The following is a 14,490-nucleotide window of genomic DNA, read 5'->3' on the forward strand; positions in this document are numbered from 1 at the left end:
CAGCACCAATCTATTTCAGGAACCCTCTGGTATCTGCCAAGCCCAAGCTTTGATTGCCAGCCATACATTTAACACCCAAACACTCAGCATGACACACAGGAGCTACAGTTACTAATGCCAAGCTGTGGTTTTTGTATTGTTTTGTCTTGTTGTTTGTTTATTTTGGTTTTTTTGTATCCTAACCTAGAAAAGCCAGCTCTTCCCTGACTTGCTCTGGCCCAGCTCAGCAAGCATCTAGCCCAAAGGTATTTGTTAATTAGTTACTTCTCTTTGAATAATTAGTTTCAAGAAGCACCCTTGCTTAGCTTGGGGCTTTATCCTCAGGGCACAGAGAAAAACAAAGAAAGAGCACAAAAGCCTTCCAGGAAGCACACAGGCTTCTTAGGAATATTAAAATCTGGCTCCTCCTTGATGACACAATAGCAGTTCTCCTAAGGGGAGAGACTGTTGACCCTTGGGACACCCATTAAGCTTGCGGTGGCTTCTCCTCCCAGGCCTTTGTCTCTTCTTAGATCCGCTCCTCTCCTGACACTACTCAGCCTACAGAACAGGTGTTCAGTTGGCCTCTAACGGAGAGAGTGACACCCACACACCATTGTCATTGCCGAGCAAACACAAAGCCCGACGCTAAGGTTCTAGCCTTAACACCACATAAACTGTGCTTGGTGTCACAGTCACAGAATGCCCCAAATTTAGGAAGGGTGGGGAAGAAGGATGGGCAACTAAAGATCAAGGGCTGGCTGCATGGACAATGGCGTCTGTCACCAAACCTGATGACTTCAGTTAGAGTCCAGGATCTACATGCTGGAAGGAGAGAACCAGCTCCTGTATCCTGCCCTCTGACCTCCACACGCATGTGCACCCCCACATACAAATAAATAAAGGTAATAGAAAAATTGGGAAGCCGAAGGTCTTTCTTGGTTACTGCACCTGCATGCATTGATATAATAAATAATTTTGTAAAAACTATAAAGATCTGTGTGACATTCATAACCATAGAAACCAAGGCAGTGGTTGCTCTTGAAAGCAAGAGGGATTCAGCTCTGGGACAAGGTCTGTCTCTTGATGTTCCTGGCTCAGGAGTGTTCCGCTGCTCCCTTATACGTGACATTTGTCTTATGTGTTCTCCTCTGCTACACCGATTTAACAATAAAATCTCCTCTAGTGGAGGGAAGGAAGAAATGCTGGCAAATGTTTGATAGCTGTTGGTGCTGGGCGCAGGAATAAATTATATTACTCTCTTCCTTTTGCACGTAAAGTTTCCATAAAACGCTTAACGTCATAAAACTTTAACTGTAACCTAAGGCTGGTCCCTGCCCAGAATAGCTCTCCACATCACAGAGGAGAGAGACAATAAACCAATAGTCTGACAAGAGTCACAGACTCTCAGGGGAGGGGCGTGCCCTTCAGCCCTGATGTGGCTTTGGGTGGTCTGTGCTAAAGAACAAGTTTCTAGGAAAGAGCAGAGAAAAATCTTCCCTATGAAGGAGAAGGCAATGCATGGAAGTCCTACAGGACAGAACGGGCCATTTTCCAGGCGGGCCATCACATAATACACGACTTATCTTCCCCAATTTAAGATGTCTCAGGATGCGCACCATGGCCAGCTCCTCTCCTGCAGAACTCTTCCGTCTACACCACAGGACACTGCAGGCAGGATAGAGAGACATCCAGGAGCCACAGGCACGAGAGAGAGGGTCCTGGCGCTCCCACACTGGACCCTGACACCCAGAGACTCTGCCTGAGAAACTGATTTGTGATTCATAATGAAGGGCACAGAAAATAATGCAGTCCCCCAGCAAAAAGGAAAGAAGACCAGGGACGTTTGCTTTAAAAAATAAATAAAAGGTGAGAGAGGGAGAGAGAGTGTGTGTGTCTGTGTGAGTGTGTGAATGAGTGTGTGTCTGTGTGAGTGTGTGTGAGTATGTGTCTGTGTGAGTGTGTGAATGAGTGTGTGTATGTGTGAGTGTGTGTGAGTATGTGTCTGTGTGAGTGTGTGAATGAGTGTGTGTATGTGTGAGTGTGTGTGAGTGTGTGTCTGTGTGAGTGTGTGAATGAGTGTGTGAGTATGTGTCTGTGTGAGTGTGTGAATGAGTGTGTGTATGTGTGAGTGTGTGAGTATGTGTCTGTGTGTATGTGTGAGTGTGTGTGTCTGTGTGTGTGTGTGTGTGTGTGTGTGTGTAAGATGAGACTTGGCCACAGGTGCCATCACCCACTGAGCCTTCCCCAAGTCCTCCCATTTTACTTGTCAACATGTCATTTCGTGAATTCTTCACATGAAAATGAAACTAATGTTCCTTGGGGAACACTAAGCACACAAACTGATTGCTAACACATTCCTAAGTTCTCAGGCAAGACAGCACAAAGGCAGAAAATACCAGCAAACCAGGTATTATTTATAAAGGACACACAGAGCGAATGCATGGTCGATTAAGCCCTACCTTTAGTACACAAGTCAGGCATGTCTGCACCCTCTAAAAAGTAAGTCAGCTTCCTGGCCTGGAGAGTAAAGCCACACACCGTCTAGGAGACTTTAGTCCCCCTGCTGTGTATACTGTGGGCTTCATCTCACTGTAGCAGAGGTCAAAGGAGCGCCCAAACATCTGCTGACTTAAGAAACAAGAGTTTTCAAAAGCCTAGCTCTCGGGAAGAGAGGGAGAGAGAAAGTCACTGAGTGTAACTCAGGGCGCCGATGCCAAGGGTTACAGCATGCACTTGTCACTGTCAAAATGAGTAGGCCCACAGGGAAAGGTTCTTGGCAGAACTACAGCTAAGACTGAAATGTGAGTTTAAAAAACGATTGAAACAAAAAGCAGCATTAGAATAGACAGTGGGGTGGAATGTTTAGACAGTGGGGTTGGGGGCGTGACTCGGTTGACTAAGTGCTCAAAAGCTTGGATCCCCTCCTCCATGACACATAACCTGAGCATTGGTGGAACACACCTGTGACCCGGCACTCAGGAGGTGGAGGCAAGATGATCAGAAGTTCAAGGCCACCGTCATCTGAAGACACTTTCAGACCAGTCCCGGATGCACCAAAAAGTCTGAATGCAAAGGGAAAATTGTCAAAGCGTGAAATGGGAGTGGTGGCCACAGAACAGGACTCGGGAGGTAACAGGAAGCAACCTTGGTTGGTGGAAGGTATTTAGAAGTAACCAGAAGCCCTGAAGATTGAAAATATCAAAGCATTGGACTATTAGAACAGAAAAAGGGTGGAGTGAGGGAAGCCTAATTCAGGGTGTCTCTTTAGCACACGCATCACTAATCCAGCAGCGACCGCCATTGCTAAAGCCTGTCTAAAGACCTCCAGGGACTCCGCCCCACAGTTCATGCCTATATACAATACGCCATGAATGAGAGCTGCCTGGAGACTGAATTCCAAGGCTTGAAGGTCTAGAGAGATAGCTTAGACAGTAAACACTTGCCATGTAAACACGAAGACCTGTGTTCAATCCCAAGCACCCATGCTTTTAAGGGGGAGTTGGGGTGGTAGAGAGACAGCTCAATGTTTAAGAGCTTGCTCCTCTTGAACAGCACTTTGGTTATTGGCACCCACTTTGGGCAACTCATAACAACCTGTACCTCTTGATGCACAAGTTCTAATACCATCTTTCGGCCTCTGCAGGCACGCAGTACACATACAGGTATACACACGTACACATAGATAAAGGAAAAACTACACGTGGTGGTGTGCACCTGTAAACCCCAGTGCAAGGGCAGTCAGTAGAGACAGGTGGATCCTTCTTGGCTCCAAGTTATTAAGAGACCCTATCTCCAAACATGAAATGTTGGAAAAACACAAAATATTCATGTTGAGAAGTAAACACAAACACAAAAAATGTTTTATTGTCCTTGTACGCAAACAATGTTGTAGTATTCATTAGGAAAGTGCAAATCAAAACTCCATTGAGATCAATTTACCGAACTCAGAATTGCTCTCTTCAAGAAGACAAAAAGCAGGTTTGGAAATTTGGGTTAGTGGTAAAGTTATACAAATGTATAACTCGGAACCATATCAAGTGGGAAGAACGGAACGTTCCACGGAACGGAATTGTCCTCTGACATATACATGTGCCATTTGGCATATGGGCACTCTTTACTACACGCACGCACGCACGCACGCACGCACGCACTGACAGCAACTACAATAATAAACAAAGCCAAGTGCCGGGCAAGCGGCGGAGGGAGCGCAGGCCCCCACGTGCTGCTGGTGGGAATGTAAGTTAGTGCAGCTTCTAGGAAACCAGAATAAATGTTCCAACAACTACAGCCGGGATGCCATAGACTCAAACTATGCCACTTCTGGACTTTTAATCAGCACGGCAGGGAGGAGCGTACACAGCCATGTTATGCCAACCGGATGAGACCCCCAAAAGACCCTGCTCACTGATGCAAACGCACAAGGTGTACTGTTAAGTTACAAACCCCGGCAGGGGCTCTGTCCAGCAGACTGGCACAGCCCCTGCGGGAAAAGGGCGCCCGGCCTCAATTGCGAGGGTTTTTCAAGGGAAACACGGCAAGCAGGGTGGCGCGCGCCTTGGCTGTTCAGGATTGGGTTAGAGTAGGTGACCTTGGGATTCACTGACTGGGGGCTAGGGGAATTCATATTTCTGGCAGTACAACCTGTTAGTTTGCATATTTTCGTTGGTTGTCATGGGAAGGAAACATTCTATGGTTTCGGGGTTACACCGTGACCTTTTCAGTTTTTCTGAAAATGGTCTGGTTTTAAAATTTCTTGGAACAGGGTAACTTGGAGGAGGGGTTAATGAGGCTTATCTAATTTGACTTTTAACCCTTTCAGCCATGTTTATTGTTGCACTGTTCCTAATAGCCGAGCTATGAAATCAGCTTATGTGTCTGTTAACTGGTGTGTGAACAGGGAAAAAAAAAAGTGTATATATATATATATATATATATATATATATATATATATATATATATATATGTGTGTGTGTGTGTGTGTGTGTATGTGTGTGTGTGTGTGTGTGTGTGCATTTATGTATGTGTTTATGCATGCACATACACAGTTAATGGAGCTTTATTCATTTATAAAGAAGAATGCAATTGTAGGATTGCATTATAAAGAAGGATGTAATTGTAGATCATCATATTAAGTGGAAGAAGCCAGATTCAGACAAACATTGCACATTTTCATATGCATATATGCTAGATTATGTATGGCAGGCTAGCTCAGTCCACAGAGCATGAGACTCTTAATCCCAGGCTCATGGGTCTGTGCCCCACATTGGGTGACAAATTGTAGAGGGAGACTTTCTCCATCCATCTCAGTCCCACTGAACAGGCTTCCTCTACACACTGGGTCCCCAAGCCACTATGAAATGACCACTTAATATATATTTATAATATATAGTTATAAAATATAAGCCACTATGAAATGACCATTTAATATATGTATAATATATAAGCCACTGTGAAATAACCACTTAATATGTATTTATAATTATTTGGCCAATTACTTAGGCTCCTTATTGGATAGCTCTCTCTTTTAATTATCAATGCATTTCTATTAATCTGTGTATCACCACATGGCCTTGGCTTACTGGTGATGCCGGGGTCTCTTGACTCCCTGGCGGCTACAAGGCTCTGTGCTTTCTGTCTTCTCCTTACCGCTTTGTTTGGAATTCACGCCTAGCTAAATTCTGCCTGCCCATTGGCCAAAACAGCTGTATTCTTCAACCAAGAAGAGAAACACATAGTCAGCCAGGTGGTGGTGGCACACGCCTTTAATCCCAGCACTGGGGAGGCAGAGGCAGGTGGATTTCTGTGAGTTCGAGACCAGCCTGGTTTACAAGAGCGAGTTCCAGGACAGGCTCCAAAGCCACAGAGAAACCCTGTCTCAAAATACCAAAAACAGAAAGAAAAAAAAAGAAGAGAGAGAGAGAGACACACATAGTCAAGCATAGAGAGGGCATTTCCCATCATGTCCATGTACTAGTAGAAGCGAGGCTGTGGACTAGGAAGGGTCCCCATAGGATGGGGGTACATGAGGAGCGATACAGTCATCCCCATGGAGCCCATCACCACACACACCGAATATACACAAAGAGGAGAAGATGCTGCTGTGACATGGCTGTTGGCTTCAGCTGCTTTTTGTCCCTGGAGGAAGGCGTGAACAGAGCCTGTGAATTGCTTTGGATTTGCTACTGACGTTGGCTGCCTGCAGACTATTGTGATCATCACATAGAAACAGATGGCCAATTATGCAAAAAGCCGCTATCCGATGCTTCCCCCCAACAACTAAATGAGCAATTCAGTAAAAAAGAGAGAAAGAGGAAAAAAAGTAAGTAATTGACTCTAAAAGCCTGGTTAACTCCTTGCACAAATGAAGGACGTCTCTTCAGAAAGCTGAATAGCATTTTTTCTCACTTTTTATTTGTTGTGCATATATATGTGTGTTGGGGAGTGGGTGGTGTGTTTGGCATGTGGATGTGTGTGTGTGTGTGTGTGTGTGGCATATGTATGCATGTATGGTGTTTTGTGGTACATGCACATAAGAGTGTATACATGTACATGATGTTCAAACACAGGAGCCAGAGAAGAATTGGGGTGTCTTCCTCTGTTCTTTGCCTTATTGCCTCAAGACAGAGCCACTCACTGAATCTGACCACCCCCTCTGCACCTAGGCCGACTGGCTAGTAGGCTCCTGGGCTCTTCCAGTCTTTGCCCTACAACATTGGACTCACAGGCATGCACGGTATACTCAGCTTTTTACATGTGTGTTGATTTGAACTCAGGTACTCTTGTTTATGCAGCGCTCTCAACCACTCAACCATTTCCCCATCCTTATTTTTTTAATATTCAGGTTATATAAAAGAGTTGAGTCATTGTCAACTCATGAGCTGTTGAGCGTGGTTATACATTTGTTGAAGAGGCGTTTTGAATATTTCAGTACTGTAACTGTTCAGCGAGTAGCTGGTTATATGATATGTCTTCTAAATCCTTGTATGAGGAAAGGCTGTAGGAGCAGGTCATACACTGGAACATAGTTAGTAGTTTGCATATCCAGAAAGCAGAAACTCAGTTTCTTCACATGGCTCAGGAATTTTTCCGTGGTCCTGAATAAACTGCTCAGTGATCTCCCTCTTCCGAAGTCCTTGCGACCAGGGTGATTCAGCCAGTCTGGCTGTGCGGTTATTCTGTGAATGCTGGCGGTCCCTGGGACGTTGGCAGGACTGTGGATTTGGACGGGCTTCTTCTGGGAGTGTGCTGTTCCCCTTGGCAGGGCTGACCTTGATCATCTGGATGCATAGAACCCTACCTAGCGCCTTGCTTAATTTTCCTCCACTGCACTGCACTGTCCCAGCTCCAGGACTTTACTCTCCGTCCTGTGCCCCTAATGGAACACAAGCTCCAAGAGGGTAAGAACGTTTGCTTCCTTTGTTCACTGGTACAACTCCAAGGGCCTAAAAGCTGAACCTGACCTGGAACATCCTTGGAGATTTTTTTGTTTTTGTTTTTTTGGGGGTTTTTTGTTTTGGTTTTTTGTTTGTTTGTTTGTTTGTTTGAGTCAGATCAGTTGCTATGTATGCAGCACAAGCTCACTGAGATCCTCGTCATCAGCCTCCTGGTGAGTGCTGGGTTACAGGTGTGTGCCATCACGCCTCATTTATGGAGTGCTGGCAACTGAACCCAGGGTTTTGAGCTTGAGTCCTATCAACTGAACTATGCCCCCAGCTCAGTGGTTTCATATTTATTATTAAAAGCACATTTGTTACATGAGAGAGTCATCACAAACTTAGGATTTACAATCTGCGTCATTAGCATTAATGCTGCAGTCCTGGTGCCTGATGTAGATATTAACTCTTTATAGCAAATGGAGGAGCAAGGCTGCCCTCAGCAGGGGGGAGGGGGAACGGGGGGAGGGGCATTGTATCTCTAACCTTCCTTCTTTGTTTCCAGTTTAATTCTGTGTGTGTGTGCACGTGTGTATGTGTGTTTGCATGTGTATGTGTGTGTGTGTGCGTATGCATATGTGTGGCCTATGCACATGAGCACACGGGTGCACACACACCTTCGTGTGCAGAGGCCGAGGGGAATGTTGCATGTTTTGTTTTTTGTTTTTTGTTTTTTTTTAATTGTTTTCTATCTCTTGCCTTGAGACATGATGTCTTTTGGCTAGGCCAGCTGGCCACCCAGCCTCCAGGATCTGCCTGTCTCTGTTTGTCAGTGCTGCTGTTACAAGCATATGTAGCTATGCCCAACTGGGGATTCAAGTTCAGGCTTCCATGCTTGCACTGCTCCCTTTAATGTAAAAAAAAGATAAGAAAAGAAAAAGAAAAAGAAATGTGTGTGTTTAAGGTGTGAAACACAGTACTTAACAGATATATAGGGTGCAATTATAGCAGTCAAGCTAATGAGCATAATCATCTTACAAATGGTGACTTTTGCAGCTGTTTGCAAACAAAGTCACTTTCTGCCTGAGTTGCAGCACACGGGGAGCCACCTTTGAGGCTTCTCAGAAGCCCTTTCCTTTCTCAACTTGGGCACCAGCACCAAGCCATGGCGTTCTGGAGAATATAAAATGTCCTTCCGTCTTCGCCATTATCCATCGGTACAGAAGACTGGCGGGTGGGGGAGGGGGGAGCTGGATTCACAGACCGCCCGCCCAGTGACACAGAATGACATAGTGACATAGTGTTATGTTATTTTTGAGGACAATGAAGTGAGCCCAGTGAGGGGGAAGGACAGCTAACACTGGAGAGCTACCTGAGGTACCGTTGGCAGCCTCCTGTTGCCCAGAAACAACCTCTCAGAGAGTGGATGTCAGGTAAAATCACTTTCCCCAGTAAACAGCATTACTAAGATCTATGGATATGGGATTAGCCTCATTCCCTGAGCGCACAGGGCAAACCAATGCTTTGGTGACCTTGACCCAATCACTAAGGACTAACCCCAAACCTCCCTGTCTTCATTCCTCTCTTTTCCTTCGATTTCCTTTCTTCCTTTCCGTGCGTTCTCGTTTTTATTTGTTCTCTGACAATTTTGTGTATGTGCAGTGTGTATCTTGGTCAGATTCACTCATCATCACCCTGTCTGGTTCCCTCCCGTTTCTGTTGTGAACCCCTCTTCCTGACAAGTCTCCCCACTTCCGTGACTTTAGTTTTGACCCAGTGAGTTTAGCATGGGGAGTGGTTTACTGGAGCATGGGAAACTTACCAGTAGCTGCACTATTGAAGAAAAATGACCCTCCTCCTATGGCAGTCAATACTTCCCAGTATCTTCAGTTAGTCAAAAGCTGCCTTACACACACACACACACACACACACACACACACACACACACAGGCTCACACATTTAATCCCAGCACTCAGGAGGCAGAGGCAGGTGGATCTCTGGAACTTCAAGGCCAGGCTAGTCTACAGAGTGAGTTCCAGGACAGCCAGCGCTACATAATGAAACCTTGTCTCAGGGAAAAAAAAAAAAAAAAAAAAAAATTTCCTGGATTTGTATTCAGAATTTGAGTGTAATTACTAAGAACCTTCCAGCTTCTGTGTAAACAATTAGAACCAGGAAACTGAAATCAAGTCTTGGCTGCTCTGAGCCTAAGCCTACAGATTCTGGGAAAGCTGCTTAACCTCTCAGAGGCACACCTGGTTCAACTATAAAATAAGAAACACCCAGTGAGGACAGATTGGCCACACCACCCACCGCATGCCTACTACAGCTGGGGACATAGGAGCGTCTGGAAGTTTGCCTGCCTCTGCCTCACCTGACCCCAGGAGGAGGCACAGTGCTACTTCTGTCCCTGCAGCCACTGACAGAGTCAGGAAGGTTCTGAGTCACTATGCCACTCTCTAAGGGGAGAGGTTTGATTTGCATACACACTCACATCCACAAACAAAAAACCCAAGTGTAATCACCATGGCCTCACTGGAGACCAGGGTAGGGACCAGAATCCCTGTGGAGTGTTTCTTCTCTTGTTATCTTTTTTGTTCTATTTCTTTTTGTTTGGCTTGGTTTACATTTTTGCTGTTGCTGTTGCTTTTCAAGACAGGGTTTCTCTGTGTAGCCCTGAATGTCCTGGAACTCACTGTGTAGACCAGACTGGCTTTGAACTCACAAAGATCAGCCTGCCTCTGCTTCCTGGGTTCTGGGATTAAAGGCGTGACACCACCAGCCAGCTTCTGCTTTGGTTTTTTTTGTTTTGTTTTGTTTGTTCTGTTGTTGTTGTTTTAGACAAAACTGGCTTCGGGCTTGCTCTGTAGCCTAGGCTGTCCTCAAACTTTGCGATACTCATGCGTCTTAATACACCTGAAGGTTACTGTGGAGAGTGCATGAGTGGGCGTGAAGGTTACAGGAGAGAGTGATGGGAACTTGATGCCAGTTTCCGTGTCAGCTACCGGGGTGTTTACACTATACAGTGGTGGCCAAACTGATTATTTGATGATTTCATAATATGAAAACGTAATCTGGTCGAATTCTCCTCCCATGCTCTCTTATCACCCTCAAACTCCTGCCAAGCCCCACCTCTTAACAACAATTCGCCTCCCATTTTCTTATCGTTTTGAGTTTAGCTAGGGCTGCGCCTTCATGAGCATGGGTGTGCAACTTTCCACTGGAGTAGGGGTAACTCCCAAGTATCTATACCACTAAAGACATGACTTTCCTTCCCAGCAGCCCTCAGCAGACAAGTGCTTCCCTGGAAGGGGCTGTATATGCTCATTATAGTAACTGCAGGGTTTTTCCACTATTCTGGGAGGGGGGGTTGCCATCATGCCACAGTACGAGTACAGAGGTCAGAGAACAACATGCAAGAGTCCATTATCTTTCCACCGTGTGGATTCTGAAGATAGAACTCAGGTTGTCAGTCTTGGCAGCAAGGCCTTTACCCCCTAAGCCATCTCGCCCACCATTCGGTTTTTATAACCCTGCTGGAAAACGAATGTTGGTCATGCACATACACACACTAATATATACACATTGCTGCTATAAAATTGTGTTTATGGACTTTGCACATTAAAACACCTTATGCTTATTATTTCTCTTGGAATTTTAGTTTGCAAGTCGGTGCACTGGAAACTGAAAACACTGAACATGTTTATCAAGCTCTTACTAAAAGACAGAGAGGACTGGTTGGCAATGCGGCCTTGCAGAATCTGGGGTCAGGAGGAAAAAGTGGTCTTACATGTGGGCTCTGCCTCTCTCCATGTGCGATTCCTCTTCATGAAGAAAGAACACCTAATACTGCTTAAGGATTAAGTAGAGTGACGAAAACCATGTGTATTTAGCTCAGAATAATGTATCGATGAGTGATTAGGGAAACTGCTCACGTAAGACACTAAGGCTGGAGTCCCTGGTTACAGCAGAGAGCCTAGACCTGTTCAGTATTGTGCTAAAACACTCCCTAGCCTGGGGACCGCAGGAGCCAGGCTTAAATACAAACCTTGTTTTTTTTTTTTTTTTTTTTTTTTTTTTCTTTCCAATCTACGTGACCTTAGTCGAGGTTCAACCTTTTTGCACGTCAGCCACTTGTTTAACTGGCCTGTATCGATGGTATTAATTACAGTTCTTAGAGCAGTGACTCCTCCCGCCAGTGTGACAGCCTCATTGGTAGGTATCCTTATCTACATTTGATAGGCAGCTGATTCTGAAAGGAGTCAACCCTGGCCAGGGACACCCAGCTACTGCATGACGTAGAACCTGGCTCCACAGTCAACTGTGTCTGGTTTACCTGCCACCTACCTCACCTGGGAAGGTTAGAGGAAACTCACTTTGAACAGTCCTATGCAAACATTGTGTTATGATGGCGATCCTCAGTTACAATAAGTAACTGACTAAAAGACTTCTGATTTGTCCTTAGAGCCTGGGAACCCTGAAAGGACAGAGTTATACTTTCAAACCTCTTTTCTTGGGGCTGGAGAGATGGCTCAGGGGCTAAGGTGGCTAAAGAGCACTGACAGCCCTGGTTTGATTCCCAGCACCCACAAGGCAGCTAACAACCATCCCTAACTCCAGTCCCAGGGAGTCTGGCTGCACACACATATGCACGCGCGCGCGCGCATGCACACACACACAAACACACACACACACACACACACACCACCTACAGAAAATAATGGCTTTCATCTAAAAAAAAATTCATAAAAACAACTCTTTTCTTACCGAAACTTTGCCTTGACCCCAATTTCACTTAAACAGACCTGATAAACAACTAATTTTAAAAAGAAAAGAAACGCACACACAGTGCTAATTGCAGAACAGATGTGTGCAGGCCGCTTTGTGTCAACTGGAAGTTGTTCTCAACACTCTGGAAGCCCATAGCACTCCTGAAGAGACGTGTGCATGTGTGTGTGTGTGTGTGTGTGTGTGTGTGTGTGTGTGTGTGTGTGTGTTTTCTTTCATGTTCACACAACAGTGAACAAAATGCTTTTATGTGTGCCCCTGTATGTGAAGGCCAGAGGATTGTCCAGAGCGTTGTTTCTTGGGCTCTGTTCACTATTTTTTTTTTTTTCTTAAATGAGTTCTCTCAGAAGCCGCAAACACTCCAGTAGCCTCGGCCGGCTAACACCCGCAGGACCAACCTCCCTAGACCCTGAGTTCACCAATGGGTGTCAAAGGGCCTGCTTTCTTTCTGTTGAGTTCAGGAATTTGAATTCAAGAGCAGAAGCTCCAAAACACGCATGCATTTGCAGGTTGCTCTTTTGGGTAAACATGAAGGATCCACAAAAATTCCCATAAACTAATGCACAAGATAGGACCCAGGTCAACTCCAGCTCCCTTAATTTCTTGGTCGCTTTTAAGATACCTTGGAAAAACGAAGCTGGGCTCTGTGAAAACTGTGTTCGCTAGTTACCTCCCGTGGAATAACAACCCGGGTTTTTAATTCCTATGGATAACCACCAAAGCATTTCTTTCTGGGTCTGTTAGGAATAACAGGGGTGGGCAAAGTGAGCCCTAGGCAAAGCCTTCCCCATTCACGTTGGGTGTGTCCCGGAAGGAACTTCCATTTTCCCTCCCCTTTATCTGTAACAGAAAAAAGCCTAAGAGTAAAGTCCAGGTCCCCTGGAGGGCATGAGTTTGTCGGAGCATATCTGAGTCCAGGAAGGTGCTGGTGCACATCCTATCCTGCACGACTGGACCTGGGCACATCCATGGCCGGCCGACTCCTTAACAAAAGAAAACCTATTCGCCCCATTCCGGTGCCCCACAATCCGGATCTGAGCGGATAGTTCCATCCGGCCCTAGGACTGCCCTTTTCCCTGACCACTCTCTTCCCCTGAGACCCTGGGGACCGACCCCACCCTGCGGGCGACTTGAGGCTTGGGTACTGCGCCACCAGTTTGGGCGGAGAACAAGCTGCGCTCCCTGCGCTTACCTCGGAAGGCTCGATCTCAAAGGCGCCGGCGATCTTGGCGTAGAGCTCCTCGATGCTGGAGAACTCCTCCACTCGGCCCGTGGCGCTGCCGTGCGCCAGTTGTGCGTAGAACACCAGCCTGCGCGCGGGAGCCGGGGGTCCCGGGACACCCTCGCGGACGCCCGACCTGTCGCCCTCCACCAGCTGCGCCGTCTCCTTGGACTTGGCTGCCTTCTTCTTCCTGCGCAGTCCAAGCGGCATCTTGCAGGGCCGATGGCCTGGACCACCTGTGCTGCCCGCCCGCGCCAGCTTCCTGGCCTCGGACAGCGGACTTTGCGCTCCGGACCCGGGCTCCGCACAGGTGACCGCGGCTGCTGGACCAATGGCAGCTGCGCTTCCGCCTGGAGGCGCGGGCTTCAGGCCCCCTCCCAGTGGAGGATAGGGCACCTGGGCGAAGCAGCCACCGGCTATCGGGGCTCGGGCAGAATGAAAGCTGTGAATGGCGTGGCTGGTCAGTTCAGTTCCCTTCTTGCCCAGGCCGCCTCTGAGTGAAAATCGATTTCCGTGAAGGCCTGGTGATGCTAACAAAGAAATCTTAAAAGTAGCATGTTGGCCCTGCCTCACCTTTCAGAATCTGAACACTCAGTTGGGTGTGGTGGTTGGGGCCAGTAATTCCCCAGGCTATTAAGGCTGGGGCCGCGAGTTCGAGGTCAGCCTGGGCTACAGAATGAGACCCTCATAAACTATAATATTTGCAGGAAAATTAAAGGATGGAAAGAGGACAGACACTATGTTACGTCCTCTACATTGTGTGGAGTAGGCTACGCTCAAACAGGAAAAAAAAGCTGCATGTTTTTCTTTTCCCATGCATAGAATCTGTAAGCTGGAGGAGACCCTGCAAGCAGAAAGGAAGCTGTGAGAAGGCGGAATGCATACTTCAGGAAAGCAGAGCGAGGAGGAGAGGGGACAGCGGGCAGCAGGGGGACACACAGAAACAGACAGCAATGACCTGTGTGCATGGAAATGCCACAAGGAAGCTCACAACTCTGTGCAAACTTTAAAAGGGGGAATTGTAGGACACATGGCATTTTCGGCCACGGTCAGGTAACCACAGCTTGTGGCTTTGTCTACAGGGATTTACACAGAAGTCACCTCTCCTCACCGCATCTGATTTC

The 14,490-nt window shown here is 46.7% G+C and overlaps 1 protein-coding gene across 1 annotated transcript in view; it reads right to left on the minus strand.

Annotated features, from left to right (window-relative positions):
- Gipc2 (GIPC PDZ domain containing family member 2) overlaps positions 1-13,770 on the minus strand; it is a 71,425-nt gene extending 57,655 nt beyond the window's left edge. The window contains exon 1 of the mRNA XM_051195441.1: positions 13,337-13,770. Within this exon, the coding sequence (XP_051051398.1) occupies positions 13,337-13,576 (240 nt within the window). The 5' untranslated portion in view covers positions 13,577-13,770. The remainder of the gene's footprint in view (positions 1-13,336) is intronic.
- Positions 13,771-14,490: the final 720 nt, after the last annotated feature.

Source organism: Phodopus roborovskii, unplaced genomic scaffold, assembly GCF_943737965.1.
Source record: "Phodopus roborovskii unplaced genomic scaffold, PHOROB, whole genome shotgun sequence".
NCBI classification, from domain to species: Eukaryota; Metazoa; Chordata; class Mammalia; order Rodentia; family Cricetidae; genus Phodopus; species Phodopus roborovskii.